The following is a 16,008-nucleotide window of genomic DNA, read 5'->3' as shown; positions in this document are numbered from 1 at the left end:
TTCTGGGTCCTATCGGTGATTAACAGCTATATCTGTATACACAGTCATGAAAAGAAGGCTATCAATCACTGATTGAAGTCCAGGAGGCGGTCCTGTCAGTGATTGACAGCTCTCTCTGGATACACAGTCATAGAGGGCAGGCTGTCAATCACTGATGGGACCACCTCCTGGACTTCAATCAGTGATTGACAGCCTTCTCTCCATGACTGTGTATACAGATATAGCTGTTAATCACAGATAGGACCCAGAATGAGCAGGAATATAAATGAATAAATCACCTGTTTTCCATAAAACTAGATCTGCTCAGCTCCTCCTGCTCTATAACATATTGCCTGCAGATTACACTGCATTTTCATGGTGCCAGCTTCCTTTCAATGCAGTTTTTTTTTTTAGCCAAAGCCAGACAAGCATTCCAAAAGAATGGGAAATATAAAGGAAGGACTTAGACTTCCCCTTCCTGTTGAATCCACTTCCGGCTTTGGCTAAAAGAAACTGCATCAAAAACCGTAGTGAAGTTTTTCCAAAAATTGTGTATGTGCAACCACCTCAATTGAAGTCTGTTCCTCTTTATAAAATTAGATGCTCTTTCTAAACACACTGGTGCTACTTTAATTGTAGACTGTATGGGCGCCCCTTGACCAATCACGATGAAAAGCCAGTACTGGACTTGGGCCCACCAGCGGTAATGATTCTGGGGGGTCCACACCCCTTCTGAATCACATTATGAACTTTACTATGTCGGAGTACAGACCCATTGGAGGACTGTAGTGGGCCAGTGTGACCCTGTAAAAGACACCTAAATTAAATTGGTGCACTGTTTAGTGCATGTGATAGCACCCTGTGATGTAATAGGCAATAGATTGAGAAAGAAGCAAAAAAAGACCCCACAAAACATACCAAAAAGCCCTTACAAACAATACAAGAAAATAAAATCAGATTTTTGTGTGAGTGTGGTGCAGCTCTGTCGCCCTTGACGGTATATCATTCACATGTATCATTTTACTGCTGCGTGTGTGGCGCAGTTGGGGCTTGACTGTGTGGCGCAGTTGGGGCTTGACTGTGTGGCGCAGTTGGGGCTTGACTGTGTGGCGCAGTTGGGGCTTGACTGTGTGGCGCAGTTGGGGCTTGACTGTGTGGTGCAGTTGGGGCTTGCAAACTCAACCACAATGAAGTTTCACTAGAAATTCTTGCAACATTTTGCAGAACTACTCCAACCACTGCAAAATCAGGAAAAAAGCGGTACAAAATTCCAAACTCATTTAGGCCGTGGTTTCTGTGAACGGTTGCAGCGTTCAGAGTAAAACATAGTTAGTTTGTAACCTAGGAGCCTGTGAAGACCTCATGTCTGGAGTTCAGGCAGCAAGAAGCTCCAGATGGGTTCCCTTTAATGCACAGCATTCATATAAGTTGTACTGGACATTCGATTTTCATGTATTAAATGGATGTTCAGATATTAACGATAGTAAACAATATTCCTCAGCTGTAATACTCCATGGATACAAGGGCGCTCACAGTACTTCAAACTCACTAACCCTATTGAAAGGTGCATAAATTATGGTCCATACAGTTTGCTGATTTGTGCAAGCAGTGGTGGTGCCCCATGAAACATTGAGTGAAGATGTTTTATATATTTTTTTTTTAGGTTTTGTGCTGGAGTTTCCTATTGTTAGAAAACGGACCTGTTTTCTTTTCCCTCCATGGGATCTGTCCAGCAGCGAAGCTCAGCTATAGTCACTAGAATGGGCCTGACACAACCGTGGACAAGAGCGGTGCTGTTTCTGCAGACTCTTTTTTTTTTTTCTAATCCTGGACAACGCCTTTAATTCCTGAACTACTCGCTGGTGAATTTAGTGGATTTACAATTCTGGGGAAAACAGACAATGACACAAAGAGAGAAATAACTTCATAAATAGTGTTGAGTGAACTTGTGCCCAAGTTCGGGTTCAGGTTTTCTTACAATTCTGTTATGGACTCCTCCTGCATAACAGAACCGGTCCTGATCCGTTGTACGGCCCATAGACTTCTATTATGATAGAATGCCTCTTAGCTCCCTAAGGACCCTGGGATTTTTCATTTTTGCGTTTTCGTTTTTCACTCCTCGCCTTCCCATAGTCCTAACTTTTTTATTTTTCCATTCACATTGCCTTACGAGGGCTTATTTTTTGCGGGACAAGTTGAACTTTCTAATGGCACCATTTACGGTTGCATACCATGTAGTAGGGAGCGGTAAAAAAATTCCAAATGGGGTAGAATTGGGAAAAAACGCAATTCTGATAAAGGTTTTTATTAAAAAAAATTTACACTGTACACTATGCGGGACGATCTGTTCTTTTCAGTGATACCAATTTTAAGTGTGTGCGACATTTTGATCACTTTTTATAAAAAAATTATTGGGTAGTTGAAGTGACAAAAAATGGCAAATTGCCTGCTTTTATTTTTTTTTACTGCTACGCCATTTGCCGTATGCCATTAATATTGTTATACTTTAAGGCCTATTGCACACGGACGTTTTTTTTTTCCCGTTTACTGGACGTTTTTTGCGTTCCGTATACGGTCCGTATACGGAACCATTCATTTCAATGGGTCCGCAAAAAAAAACGGAATGTACTCCGTATGCATTCCGTTTCCGTATTTCCGTTTTTCCGTTCCGTTTTAACATAGAACATGTCCTATTATTGCCCGCAAATCACAGTCCGTGGCTCCATTCAAGTCAATGGGTCCGCAAAAAAACGGAACACATACGGAAATGCATCCGTATGTCTTCCGTTTCCGTTCCGTTTTTTGCTGAACCATCTATTGAAAATGTTATGCCCAGCCCAATTTTATCTATGTAATTACTGTATACTGTATATGCCATACGGAAAAACGGAACGGAAAAACGGAACAGAAACGGAAACACAACGGAAACAAAAAACGGAACAACGGATCTGTGAAAAACGGATTGCAAAACACTGAAAAAGCCATACGGTCGTGTGCAATAGGCCTAATAGTATGGGCATTTTCGCACGCGGCGATGTCCATGATGTTTATTTTTTTTATTGGTTAAGTATTTATTTTTAGGAAAGGGGGGTGATTTGAACTTTTCGTTTTTTTTCATCTGTAAAAACTTTTTTTTTACTTTTTTTTAAGTCACCTTGGGTGACAATAACTGGCAATCATTCAATTGCCCATAGTATTCAGTGATGGCTAAATAGCCATCATTGAAGACTTAATTTGCACTATATCAATACAAGACTGCCACCTAGTGGCCTGTATTGATATATACATCTAATTGACTCTGAAGCCTGTTTAAAGCTTCGGTCAATTAGCGCAAGGTAACAGGTTCCCCGATCTCAGCCAGAAGCGCACGACTTCCGGTTCCGGTCTGCGCTCAAGGCTGATCACATACATGTGCCGCGGGTCTCTGCTATTTAAAATAGCAGAAACCCCGCAGCTAAGGTGCCCGCTGCACGTGCGAGCGGGCGCCATGTTTAGGGATCGGACCCATGACATACAGCTACGTCATGGGTCCTTAAAGGGTTAAAGGCTTCCGTGGTGCATTCCCTCATAGAATTCCGTTATTGCTCGTGGTAACAGAATCCATATCGGAATTGTAAGAAAAACCGAACTCGTAAAACACAAGTTCGCTCAACACCATATGACATTGACAACACTGGACAAGTCTGACGTTAATGTATCAATTGGCTTTTTCCTTTGTAATTCTAATCATACTATCTTAAACACCTTGTGACATATACAGGTGATATTATCAAGGGAGCTAGAATATAACTGACCGAATTTCACCCATTCAAAATTTTAAAATTCTGATTATGCTTTTCTTTCATTGATGTGATGTTTAGGTTTTTATAACCACCCGCATCCTTAGGAGACTACTCAAAGGGGGTTTCCAGTCTATTTATATTGAACTCCTACCCTCTGATGGGTGGGGGTTTGACACCCCTCTCCTCCTGTTAATCAGCTGTTCTGCAGTAGCTGATCAACAGTCTGCAGCGCCAGAACTACAGCTCCAGCCATTGTGTGTAGTGGATGTTGGGTAATGCAGCGCTGCATTGAAGTGAATGGGAGCATCGCTGCAGTTACCAGTTCCATTGCTCTACACGCAATGGACGGAGTGTTGTAGTTCTAGCACTTGAGCTACTGCAGACTCGCTGACTGGTGGGGGTGCAAAATGTCGGACCCCACTGTTTAGATATATATGGCCTATATAATTGAACCAGAAACCCTTTTAAAGGGAACCTGTCACACTGTACAGTTTCAGGCAGCATGTTATAGAGCAAAGGAGTGGAGCAGATTAATATAATGTATAGATTTGTGGGAAAAGAGTCTGTCATTTATTAATATAAATCACCACTCTTCCTATGCTTAGGAGTCCAGTGGGTGGTCCTACTCAGTAACTGACAGGTATCTCAGTTTGAGCACCGATATGGAAAGGCTGTCAATCACTAGGACCATAGGACGGCACACTGGACTCCTAAACATAGAAATAGGAGGGATTTGATTGAATAAATGAGAAGTTTTACTAAATATTTTCCTACAAAACTAAAGATCAATCTTTTCAGTTCCTCCCCTTATAACATACTTCCCATAGTTTGCACTGCATTTGACAAAGTTTAATAATTTAATAAGTAGATCTATAAATTTTCTTAAAAAAAAAAAGTGTTTTATTAGATTCCTATGATTGTTCATAAAGTCTTTCATTAGGGCACATGGGCATCATATCCCCATCTACGAACCTGTCAGAGAGTTGCTATGTAAGAGCAGCTTCCTCTCTGAGGATCTGGTCCATCCAAGCTACCATGTAATACTTTATTCTATGCAGTGCAAGACTTCCCCGGCAATAACACCTGGTTGTCAGTGTGAAACTAGCCTTACATTAAATCTTATACTACCTGTATCTGTAAAGAATAAATCAAGGCAACTGGACGTACTGTAGATTTCTTGAAAACGTTTCACTCGTTCTTCCAACGAGCTTTCTCAATTCTGAGTGACTGTACAAGAATTCTCTGGGAATAAATATGTAACTGAATCAACATCTGGTAATTATACCCAGCATGGGGTCAAAGGTCATTATACCCAGCATGGGGTCAAAGGTGTTGATTCCTTTATCCTAATTGGAGTCAGTAGGTGATAATGACCTCCCAGAAAAAGGTGTCAAGACAGCATTGTATGTGGCAGACAATATACAGTGGGATGCGAAAGTTTGGGCAACCTTGTTAATCGTCATGATTTTCCTGTATAAATCGTTGGTTGTTACGATAAAAAAAGTCAGTTAAATATATCATATAGGAGACACACACAGTGATATTTGAGAAGTGAAATGAAGTTTTTTGGATTTACAGAAAGTGTGCTATAATTGTTTAAACAAAATTAGGCAGGTGCATAAATTTGGGCACCACAAAAAAGAAATGAAATCAATATTTAGTAGATCCTCCTTTTGCAGAAATTACAGCCTCTAAACGCTTCCTGTAGGTTCCAATGAGAGTCTGGATTCTGGTTGAAGGTATTTTGGGCCATTTCTCTTTACAAAACATCTTTAGTTCATTCAGGTTTGATGGCTTCTGAGCATGGACAGCTCTCTAAGTCACACCACAGATTTTCAATTATATTCAGGTCTGGGGACTGAGATGGCCATTCCAGAACGTTGTACTTGTTCCTCTGCATAAATGCCTTAGTGGATTTTGAGCAGTGTTTAGGGTCGTTGTCTTGTGGAAAGATCCAGCCCCAGAGCAGCTTCAGCTTCGTCACTGATTCCTGGACATTGGTCTCCAGAATCTGCTGATACTGAGTGGAATCCATGCGTCCCTCAACTTTGACAAGATTCCCAGTCCCTGCACTGGCCACACAGCCCCACAGCATGATGGAACCACCACCATATTTTACTGTAGGTAGCAGGTGTTTTTCTTGGAATGCTGTGTTCTTTTTCCTCCATGCATAACGCCCCTTGTTATGGCCAAATAACTCAATTTTAGTTTCATCAATCAACAGCACCTTATTCCAAAATGAAGCTGGCTTGTCCAAATGTGCTTTAGCCCACCTCAAGCGGCACTTTTTGTGCTGTGGGTGGAGAAAAGGCTTCCTCTGCATCACTCTCGCATACAGCATCTCCTTGTGTAAAGTGCGCCGAATGGTTGAACGATGCACAGTGACTCCATCTGCAGCAAGATGATGTTGTAGGTCTTTGGTGCTGGTCTGTGGGTTGACTCTGACTGTTCTCACCATTCGTCGCTCCTGTCTATCCGTGATTTTTCTTGGTCTGCCACTTCGAGCCTTAACTTGAACTGAGCCTGTGGTCTTCCATTTCCTCAATATGTTCCTAACTGTGGAAACAGACAGCTGAAATCTCTGAGACATCTTTCTGTATCCTTCACCTAAACCATGATGGTGAACAATCTTTGTCTTCAGGTCATTTGAGAGTTGTTTTGAGACCCCCATGTTGCTACTCTTCAGAGAAAATGAAAAGAGGAGGGAAACTTACAATTGACCCCCTTAAATACTCTTTCTCATAATTTAATTCACCTGTGTATGTAGGTCAGGGGTCACTTAGCTTACCAAGCCAATTTGAGTTTCAATAATTAGTTCTAAAGGATTGGAATCAATAAAATGACAACAGTGCCCAAATTTATGCACCTGCCTAATTTTGTTTAAACAATTATAGCACACTTTCTGCAAATCCAATAAACTTCATTTCACTTCTCAAATATCACTGTGTGTGTCTTCTATATGATATATTTAACTGACATTTTTTATCATAACAACTAACGATTTATACAGGAAAATCATGACAATTAACAAGGTTGCCCAAACTTTTGCATCCCACTGTATGTCTAACCCCCCGCCTCTATTCAAGTTTGGCTTCTCTATTGTCTGCCACATACAATGCTGTCTTGACACCTTTTTCTGGGAGGTCATTATCACCTACTGACTCCAATTAGGATAAAGGAATCAACACCTTTGGCCCCATGCTGGGTATAATTACCAGATGTTGATTCAGTTACATATTTATTCCCAGAGAATTCTTGTATAGTCACTCAGAATTGAGAAAGCTCGTTGGAAGAATGAGTGAAACGTTTTCAAGAAATCTACAGTAAGTCCAGTTGCCTTGATTTATTCTTTACAGATATACCATGACCTGGATAAATGAGAACCTTCACAGACATATACTACCTGTGTCACAAGACACTTTGGGTTCAATTTTACCACTACTGTACTGTGCTCTTTTATAACTGTAGCCAAGTTTCTTTATCCTTCCTTGGTAATGGTTAACGGCACTCTACGAGTGACAACCAGTCTAAGTGCTAATCCACAGAGGCATTCCTCAGAATGCAATTTACTGAAATTAATGGTTTGCATATAACAAGTATCATTACCACGGGAATGGGACTTAGGGGCATTGGCTCAAACATTTTTTCTAATACTAAATTTATACCTAGATACTAAGATGTCCCACTGCTGGAACCTCAGCAATTAGCTGTAATCTGTGAAGAAACCCAGCCGCAAGCTTGACATTTCCCAACAGTGCCACCACAGGGGAAATAAAGCATTACACAGTTCTCACTGAAATCTATGGCTTTCCATGACATGCACAGATGCGCCAAGTCCTCCAGAGCAATGAATGATCTTTGTAGACATTCTCTGCTCTGATACATGAGGATCCTATCTAAACAGAACCCCTGTTATATGAACATAGGTTTTCTAAACCAGGCAGCCCTTATAGGTATTACCATTGGTGTAGTCCACAGAAGCTTCAAAGCAGGTATACGAATATGAAGGACCACTTCCACAAATGTTATTGCCTTCAGTTTGATGAAGATACATCAGGTTGAGCACAGAAAGGTCAGACAATTTGTCATCTGCAAACCCGCCAAAAAAATCTGGCAACTCATTAGACTGCAAATAAGTAGAAAAAAAATTAAATGTCTAATAATTATTCTCCTAAATAAAATTAATGACTAATTCAATTAGTGAATGCGGCTGCAATTTACTCCTCATGTTGATGAGCGGATACAATTAAATTTGTGCACATAATTAGATGAGTTTTTCTTTCCTTGGAGAAACCAAATTATGTTGAAGACCAATAAACTGTTCAAGGACATCACTACTAACAGTAAATTGTCTACCGAGGGTACAAGACCCTGCTATGCACTGCCCACAGGTCAAGTTAAAGGGTGCAGACAATTCAACACAGAATCTAGATGAAACCACATGAATGAAAACAGGGTTAAATTTGGCCACGTGTACTGTAGGTGTTCTCGTAAAGCAACATCATTTTAGGTCCAACATTTAGAATATACTTCTCTGATAGAGAGCTCCAAATCCCTTGCATAGAGTTAAAACACACACAACCACCACTAGAGGGAGCATACTGCATACAGTATGTACATACAACACAACCATAATCTAGTAGACAGAATGCTCAAAAGCTCCCTCTAGTGACATAATTTGATATATAGCTATTTCTATGCAGAGAATTTGGAGCTTTTTGATAGAAAATAAACTCTGATTGCTACTGGCCTGACGCGTTGCCCTTAATAAAATACCAATACTGATCTCAGTTTGACTGCGTGTTTTCTGGCTTTGTCTTACTGTACGGCCCCTGCTCCAGCTGTTTCTCTCTTGATTCTACTTGCACACACACAGAGGACTCAATCCTACCGTTTTGGAGCTGGCAGCTGCCACGTCTACACCCAACTGATTCGCCTGACCCAAGAGCTGAGCCTGGCTGGCACAACTAATATAGGTAAACCTCTGTCTACAGCGCTCATCTTGAATGCTACTCATCCTTCGCTATCGAAGCTCTTGTGTGTTTTTATCTCTTTCCAGGAAGATATATTATGGGGTAGAGAACAAATTGAAAAAAACTAAAAGGAGTTCAGCGATTCAATGTATATTCAAACTCTATGTTTGTACACAGCCATGTTCTGGGGGCTGCTCTTTGCTTGGCAATATTTAGTATGAAATCTTATGACTGTAATACAGTCCTAGAACGGTTTATGGCCTATACAGTGACATGGACACCAGTATATTGCCAATTAAAGCAAAGCATAAAACATGAAGACTTTACAAGTACTCTAACAACTATGTTGCTGTCTGGTGTCAGCAGCTGTCAGGCAATATTAACAGTGTGCTATGCGAAGAGTGTAAGTGACTTGATCCAGTACCACTGGTACGGAGTGTGAGATGAACACCCTTCCTCTAATAACCACGGTATGAAGTGTGGGATCACAAGAGAACTGTCAGCCACTATTAGAAGACATCATCTCTACAATGGAGTCAAGCAGGAGGTGGTGTGAAATGAAATGGACTAACAAGGTGGCTTGTATGTAAATATTGGACCACCCCAAGGAAGCCCATCCACTAATCTCCTTCAGTTCACAACATGATGTCTTTGTGCAATTAATGGTTAAGTGCTGGCAGGTAATAGAAAGCTCAGAAATCTGCTCCACTGACACGTGGACCGCCGCAATGATCAGATAACAGCGTCTTTTATGTATGAACATGATGGTGACTTTCCTCTACGATGGCATGAGTCAGTGAGCTATGGGATGCTTAGTAATCCTTAACAACAATGGACTCCATGGCATTTGAGAGAGAGAGAGAGTGCAGAAAATGTCACCTTGTCATGAAATGCTTCTCATATTTACAGTCGGAAACAGACCATCCAATGCATATGATAAGAACCACTTATAGGAGTGTGAAAAATAAAAGGTATGAGTAGATATATATCTATATTCATGCTTCTTTTGTAGTACGCCATGGTGTCAGAACGAGAACATGCTTGTCAAACATCAGATTAAGGGAGATTCTCTGAAGAGCAAAGCAGCAGCTTAATGGAAGGCTGAGCCGCAGTACACTCCGTTATGGAGCTACTTTTACTTCAGTAGACACGTAAGATTCAAGTGTTCTTTATCTCTTCTGCTGTCTTCTAGCTATGGCATGTCGGCCACCGGGCGTTTCTGTTTCAAAGTGTCAATCAGGGATAAAACACCACGTTTTACACTGGTCGTGACTCTCCTGGTCACAGAGTCTGCAGGAGGTGGCGGTGGCTGTGGCTTCTGGGAAGGAGGCCTGGCGACCAGGCACTTCTGGTACCGCAGCTGGAAAATACACAGGGGTCCTTATGTTAGTATAGAAATACAACCAATATGTCGGCCTCAATATTCCAGATAGGAGAACACATCCAACAATGCCATTTAAAAGTCTAAGGTAGATTGATTTCTGCCGGTTACCTACACTAGGTGACAATACAGCAAGTCAACTGATGTTTGTTTAAAGGGGTTCTTCGGGAGTTCATAAAATAAAATTACTGAAAATACTTAAAGGGGTTATCCCACCCCTATAATGCATCCCAAAATGCCCAGGCACCTCATACAGTTTATACTCCCCCCCCCCCCCCCCCCCCCGGCACCTGCGTCGCTCCTGTTCGCCGCATGGTCACCGCTGCATCTCCCTGTCACGCGGATCAAAACATCCGGCGACGGGGGAAAGGAGGCAGCCAATAGCAGGCGTGACAGCAACCAGCCTCCCTAGCGTCACCCGCAATGGTAGAGGAAGGCTCGTCCACATTGCGACCTGCTATTGGCTGCCCCCCTTCCCCTCCCCCCCTTGATGTTTTGATTCACGCGACGGGGGGATGCAGGGGCGGCCATGCAGGGAGCAGGGGTGAGTATAAAACTGTATGAGGTGCTCGGGCATTTTGAGGGGATTATAGGGGTTGGATGACTCCTTTAAATATTACTTTTATAAATATATTACCAAATACCTTTCATTAGTTAAAATGGGTCATTTTGTCTAGGGAGAAATCATCGGAAATAAAATGGCCGCTGTCCTAATTACACTCCATTCCTACAGAGATTCAGCTGAAGATCATATTAAACTGTATTCAGGATCATAATCGGCGGCCATTTTATTTCCCCTGGTGATTGCTCCCCAGACAAAACGAGCCATTATAACTAATGAAAGTTATTTGGGAATATTTTTATAATTTATATTTAAGGGGTTTCTGGCACCAGAAATACCTAAATAAACTAGCTGACATTAGCAATGTGTTAATGTCAGCTGAACCTAACTAGCCTATTCTTAGTTTTATCCATGCCCCTGTTACTCCATAAATGTAAATTTTATAATATGCAAATTAGCCTCTTGGGCGTTGCTCCTGCTCCTAGAGGCTCCGTTCTCCCACCTCTGTCACCTACCTCCAAGTCTTGATTGACAGGGCCAGGCAGCGCTCGCATCCTCCTGCCAGCCCTGAGTGCATGGTAAATCTTGCGCCTGCGCCATTCAGTATTCAGCGCAGGCGCAGTAAGGAAGTCGGCAGCCAGTGAGCGTCCTTCCTTCACTATGCCTGCACCGAATACTGAACGGCACAGCGCAGTTTCATTTAGGTATTTCTGGTGACAGAAACCCTTTGGCCTCTTTCACACGAACGATACGGATTAGGTCAGCGAAACTCGCACCATTTTACAAGCAAGTCCAGTCAGTTTTGTCTGCGACTGCGTTCAGTTGTTCAGTTTTTTCCGCGCGGGTGTAATGCGTTTTGATGCGTTTTTCACGCGCGTGATAAAAAACTGAAGGTTTACAAACAACATCTCCTAGCAACCATCAGTGATAAACGCATTACATCCGCACTTGCTTGCGGATGCAATGCGTTTTTCACTGAAGCCCCATTCACTTCTATGGGGCCAGGGCCAGTGAAAAACGCTGAATATAGAACCTGCTGCGTTTTTCACGCAACGCAGAACTGATGTGTGAAAAAAAATGCTCATGTACACAGACCCATTGAAATGAATGTGTCAGGATTCTGTGCGTTCACGTCACGCATTGCATCCACGCAGAAAACTCGCTCGTGTGAAAGGGGCTTTTGAATATTTTCTGTGATTTTTTTTTAGGAGTTCCCAGAGAACCCCTTTAACGACCTTTTACTCAAGCAGCCACTTGAACGACTGTTCATGACTTACGATAATTCATGCAGCCATTTGTTTACTGTTGATCTGTTTACAAGGGGACATGCGCTGCCGACAAATGACAGTATTTATGTGCACGGACAGAAAGAGGTCAACAGAAATCGGAGCATTTGCACGTTTGTCAGGTGATCACTAGGCACCTTTACATGGGGCAATGATCAGGAACAAACATTCAATTTTGCAATCATTCCCTTGATAATCTACACATGTAAAAGGCCCTTATATGACTGGCCGCCCACAGTAGATAGCTGTTCGGGTGACCCCACATACACATTGGGTTCTGTCTGACCCGTATCTTTCTTGACATTACATCGGAATGGAGTCAGAGGCCTCCTTACACAATAGATGGTCAGATGGTTCCTCTAAAATCCGTGAGTTTGGCAGACATTTAATTAAAGTGTGTGACCAGCTTGAGGCTGACCTAAGCCTGTAGTATTCTACAAGGTGATGTGGCCCTTGATCATAACTCTGAGATTTCCATATCTCTGAACTATGTCAACAGGTATGCCATTAAAATCAATGAAAGTGTAAAAATGTATACGTGTGTATGTCACTTATGCTTAGGACATTCACAAACAGATGAAATCTCATGGAAAGCCTCCTTACCATGCATGCAGCCTGGACAGCTTCAGAAACGCTTGCTGCATTGGGCTCACACCAGAAGACGTGAGTCTCAAAATGCTGACTGCCTGTGTCCATAATGAAAGCAAAGGTATGGACATCTTTACCAACACCCATGAATGATAGGAAACGCACCCGACATTCTAGCAAGACTTCTTCATCCTGTTGAGAAGGAACAGATTTGTTACAGTACGTCTTCTTACATTTTTCAGCTACATCTCAGTACACATGGCTGTTTATCAGTAAGGAGGATCTACCACACATGGCTGCCTGCCCACTGTTATTAGGAAATATATGGCACGGTTATCTGGAGCATATGGTGGGTTCATTTTAGCAATGTATAATATTACCAGTTAGCTATTATACAGCACTGCTATTTGGACATTTTATTAGATTTTTATATAAGCTATTTATATATATATTTTTTGTTGTTGTAAGAAATGAGAAGCGGGTAGCCCAGAAAAGCTTTGCCCTTGGGCATCAGTGCACCTTGATTTAGACCTTGTTTCTTATAGTAAGACCTATCGGTATAAAACATCCCAACAGACCAGAACTAGATTACTTCGCTATAGAAATGTAATGGCCCTCATGAAGTAAGCTTAGAGCACCAATTCATTCCTGACTATTGAGGCAATTGAATGTGTTCCCTGGAACAAAAGAACCCTGCTCCCTTGGGTAATCATGACATAATTGTCCAGACCTCTTCTTACATATGTCATTGTGCATGCCTTTAAAGCGGTTCTGTCACCAGATACAACACAATAAAACCATCTCACCTGAAACGTGTGCTTGACAGTGAAACATCATGGTCTTGGTCCCATCTTCCTAGGTACCTTCATTCTTGAGAAAATTGATGTTACAGTGCGTGCGCTGAATGAGCTCCTGCGAGACCTCAGGGCCAGGTGTGATTACGTCTTCACTCCCTGGCCCTGTCAGTCAGTGGTTGGGGTGTGGCATGAAGGGCAGTTGGCAGATCCTCTGGGAGCAACGAGCTACAACGGCACCGCCTTTGTTGCACCTAGGGACTCATTGGTATATTATAAAACATCAGCTTTCTCAAGAATGCGGGCATAGGGATGAGCGAACCCGAACTGTATAGTTCGGGTTCGTACCGAATTTTGGGGTGTCCGTGACACGGACCCGAACCCGAACATTTTCGTAAAAGTCCGGGTTCGGTGTTCGGCGCTTTCTTGGCGCTTTTTGAAAGGCTGCAAAGCAGCCAATCAACAAGCGTCATACTACTTGCCCCAAGAGGCCATCACAGCCTTGCCTACTATTGGCATGGCTGTGATTGGCCAGTGCAGCATGTGACCCAGCCTCTATATAAGCTTGGGTCACGTAGCGCTGCACGTCACTCTGCTGATTCAAGCATAGGGAGAGGTTGCAGCTGCGACGTTAGGGCGAGATTAGGCAGATTAACTCCTCCAAAAGACTTCATTCTGTGATCGATCTGCAGCTGTGGATCATTGAAGTGCTAATATCGACTTGCTCACTTTTTTGAGGCTGCCCAGAGCGTTTTTAGATCACTTTTTTCTGGGGTGATCGGCGGCCATTTTGTGGCTTGTGGTGCACCAGCACAAGCTGCCACCAAGTGTATTTAACCATCAATAGTGTGGTTATTTTGTGCTATATCCTACATCAGCTGCAGGCTGAGCCTGTGTCACCGAAGTGCATTTAACCATCAACAGTCTGGTTATTTTTTGGCCATATACTACATCAGCTGCAGGCTGAGCCTGTGTCACCGAAGTGCATTTAACCATCAACAGTCTGGTTATTTTTTGGCCATATACTACATCTGGTGCAGGCTGAGCCTGTGTCACCCAAGTGCATTTAACCATCAATAGTGTGGTTATTTTTTGGCCATATACTACATCAGGGGAAAGTTGAGCCTGTCACCCAGCGCCTAAAAAATAGACCTGACATTTCTATTCAACCAAATTTGTACTGTTTTAGCTGGTCAAGTTATTTGTAGTGACCGTAAAAGCACAGTTTTTGTTCTGGGTTGAAAAACTATTCCCAAATTTGCCATTCTCAAAATAACTAGTTTCTGCTATATGAGGCCTACTTGAAATCTATCCCAAAAAGGATATCTTACATTGAAAGTGCTGATAGTGTCATTCAGAAAAACCTAAGACACACGCTACCGTGCAGATAGAAGTCTAATTCTGTGATTAAACCTATACCTGTCACACAGCGCAAAAAAAAAACAGGCCTCACATTTCTATTCAACCAAATCTGTACTGTTTTAGCTGGTCAAGTTATTTGTAGTGGCCGTAAAAGCACATTTTTTGTTCTGGGTTGAAAAACTATTCCCAAATTTGCCATTCTCAAAATTGTGGTGAACGGGAACAATGAGAAAAACATCTAATAAGGGACGCGGACGCGGACATGGTCGTGGTGGTGTTAGTGGACCCTCTGGTGCTGGGAGAGGACGTGGCCGTTCTGCCACAGCCACACGTCCTAGTGAACCAACTACCTCAGGTCCCAGTAGCCAGCAGAATTTACAGCGATATTTTGTGGGGCCCAATGCCGTTCTAAGGATGGTAAGGCCTGAGCAGGTACAGGCATTAGTCAATTGGGTGGCCGACAGTGGATCCAGCACGTTCACATTATCTCCCACCCAGTCTTCTGCAGAAAGCGCACAGATGGCGCATGAAAACCAAGCCCATCGGTCTGTCACATGACCCCCATGCATATCAGGGAAACTGTCTGAGCCTCAAGTTATGCAGCAGTCTCTTATGCTGTTTGAAGACTCTGCTGCCAGGGTTTCCCAAGGGCATCCACCTAGCCCTTCCCTAGGGGTGGAAGAGATAGAATGCACTAACGCACAACCACTTATTTTTCCTGATGATGAGGACATGGGAATACCACCTCAGCACGTCTCTGATGATGACGAAACACAGGTGCCAACTGCTGCGTCTTTCTGCAGTGTGCAGACTGAACAGGAGGTCAGGGATCAAGACTGGGTGGAAGACAATGCAGGGGACGATGAGGTCCTAGACCCCACATGGAATGAAGGTCGTGCCACTGACTTTCAGAGTTCGGAGGAAGAGGCAGTGGTGAGACCGAGCCAACAGCGTAGCAAAAGAGGGAGCAGTGGGCAAAATCAGAACACCCGCCGCCAAGAGACTCCGCCTGCTACTGACCGCCGCCATCTGGGACCGAGCACCCCAAAGGCAGCTTCAAGGAGTTCCCTGGCATGGCACTTCTTCAAACAATGTGCTGACGACAAGACCCGAGTGGTTTGCACGCTGTGCCATCAGAGCCTGAAGCGAGGCATTAACGTTCTGAACCTTAGCACAACCTGCATGACCAGGCACCTGCATGCAAAGCATGAACTGCAGTGGAGTAAACACCTTAAAAACAAGGAAGTCACTCAGGCTCCCCCTGCTACCTCTTCTGCTGCTGCCGCCTCGGCCTCTTCTGC

The 16,008-nt window shown here is 43.1% G+C and overlaps 1 protein-coding gene across 7 annotated transcripts in view; it reads right to left on the bottom strand.

Annotated features, from left to right (window-relative positions):
* Positions 1–4,425: 4,425 nt before the first annotated feature.
* Positions 4,426–16,008, bottom strand: part of APBB2 (amyloid beta precursor protein binding family B member 2) — a 349,600-nt gene continuing 338,017 nt past the window's right edge. For all 7 annotated transcript variants that reach the window (XM_040418935.1, XM_040418940.1, XM_040418941.1 and 4 more), the window contains 3 exons: positions 12,567–12,743; positions 7,165–10,094; positions 4,426–4,889 (listed from right to left, as the gene is read on the bottom strand). In XM_040418935.1, the coding sequence (XP_040274869.1) occupies positions 9,927–10,094; positions 12,567–12,743 (345 nt within the window). In that variant the 3' untranslated portion in view covers positions 4,426–4,889; positions 7,165–9,926. The remainder of the gene's footprint in view (positions 4,890–7,164; positions 10,095–12,566; positions 12,744–16,008) is intronic.

The sequence above is a fragment of the Bufo bufo genome, chromosome 2 (assembly GCF_905171765.1).
Source record: "Bufo bufo chromosome 2, aBufBuf1.1, whole genome shotgun sequence".
NCBI classification, from domain to species: Eukaryota; Metazoa; Chordata; class Amphibia; order Anura; family Bufonidae; genus Bufo; species Bufo bufo.
This window is presented reverse-complemented; position numbering and strand designations above follow the sequence as displayed.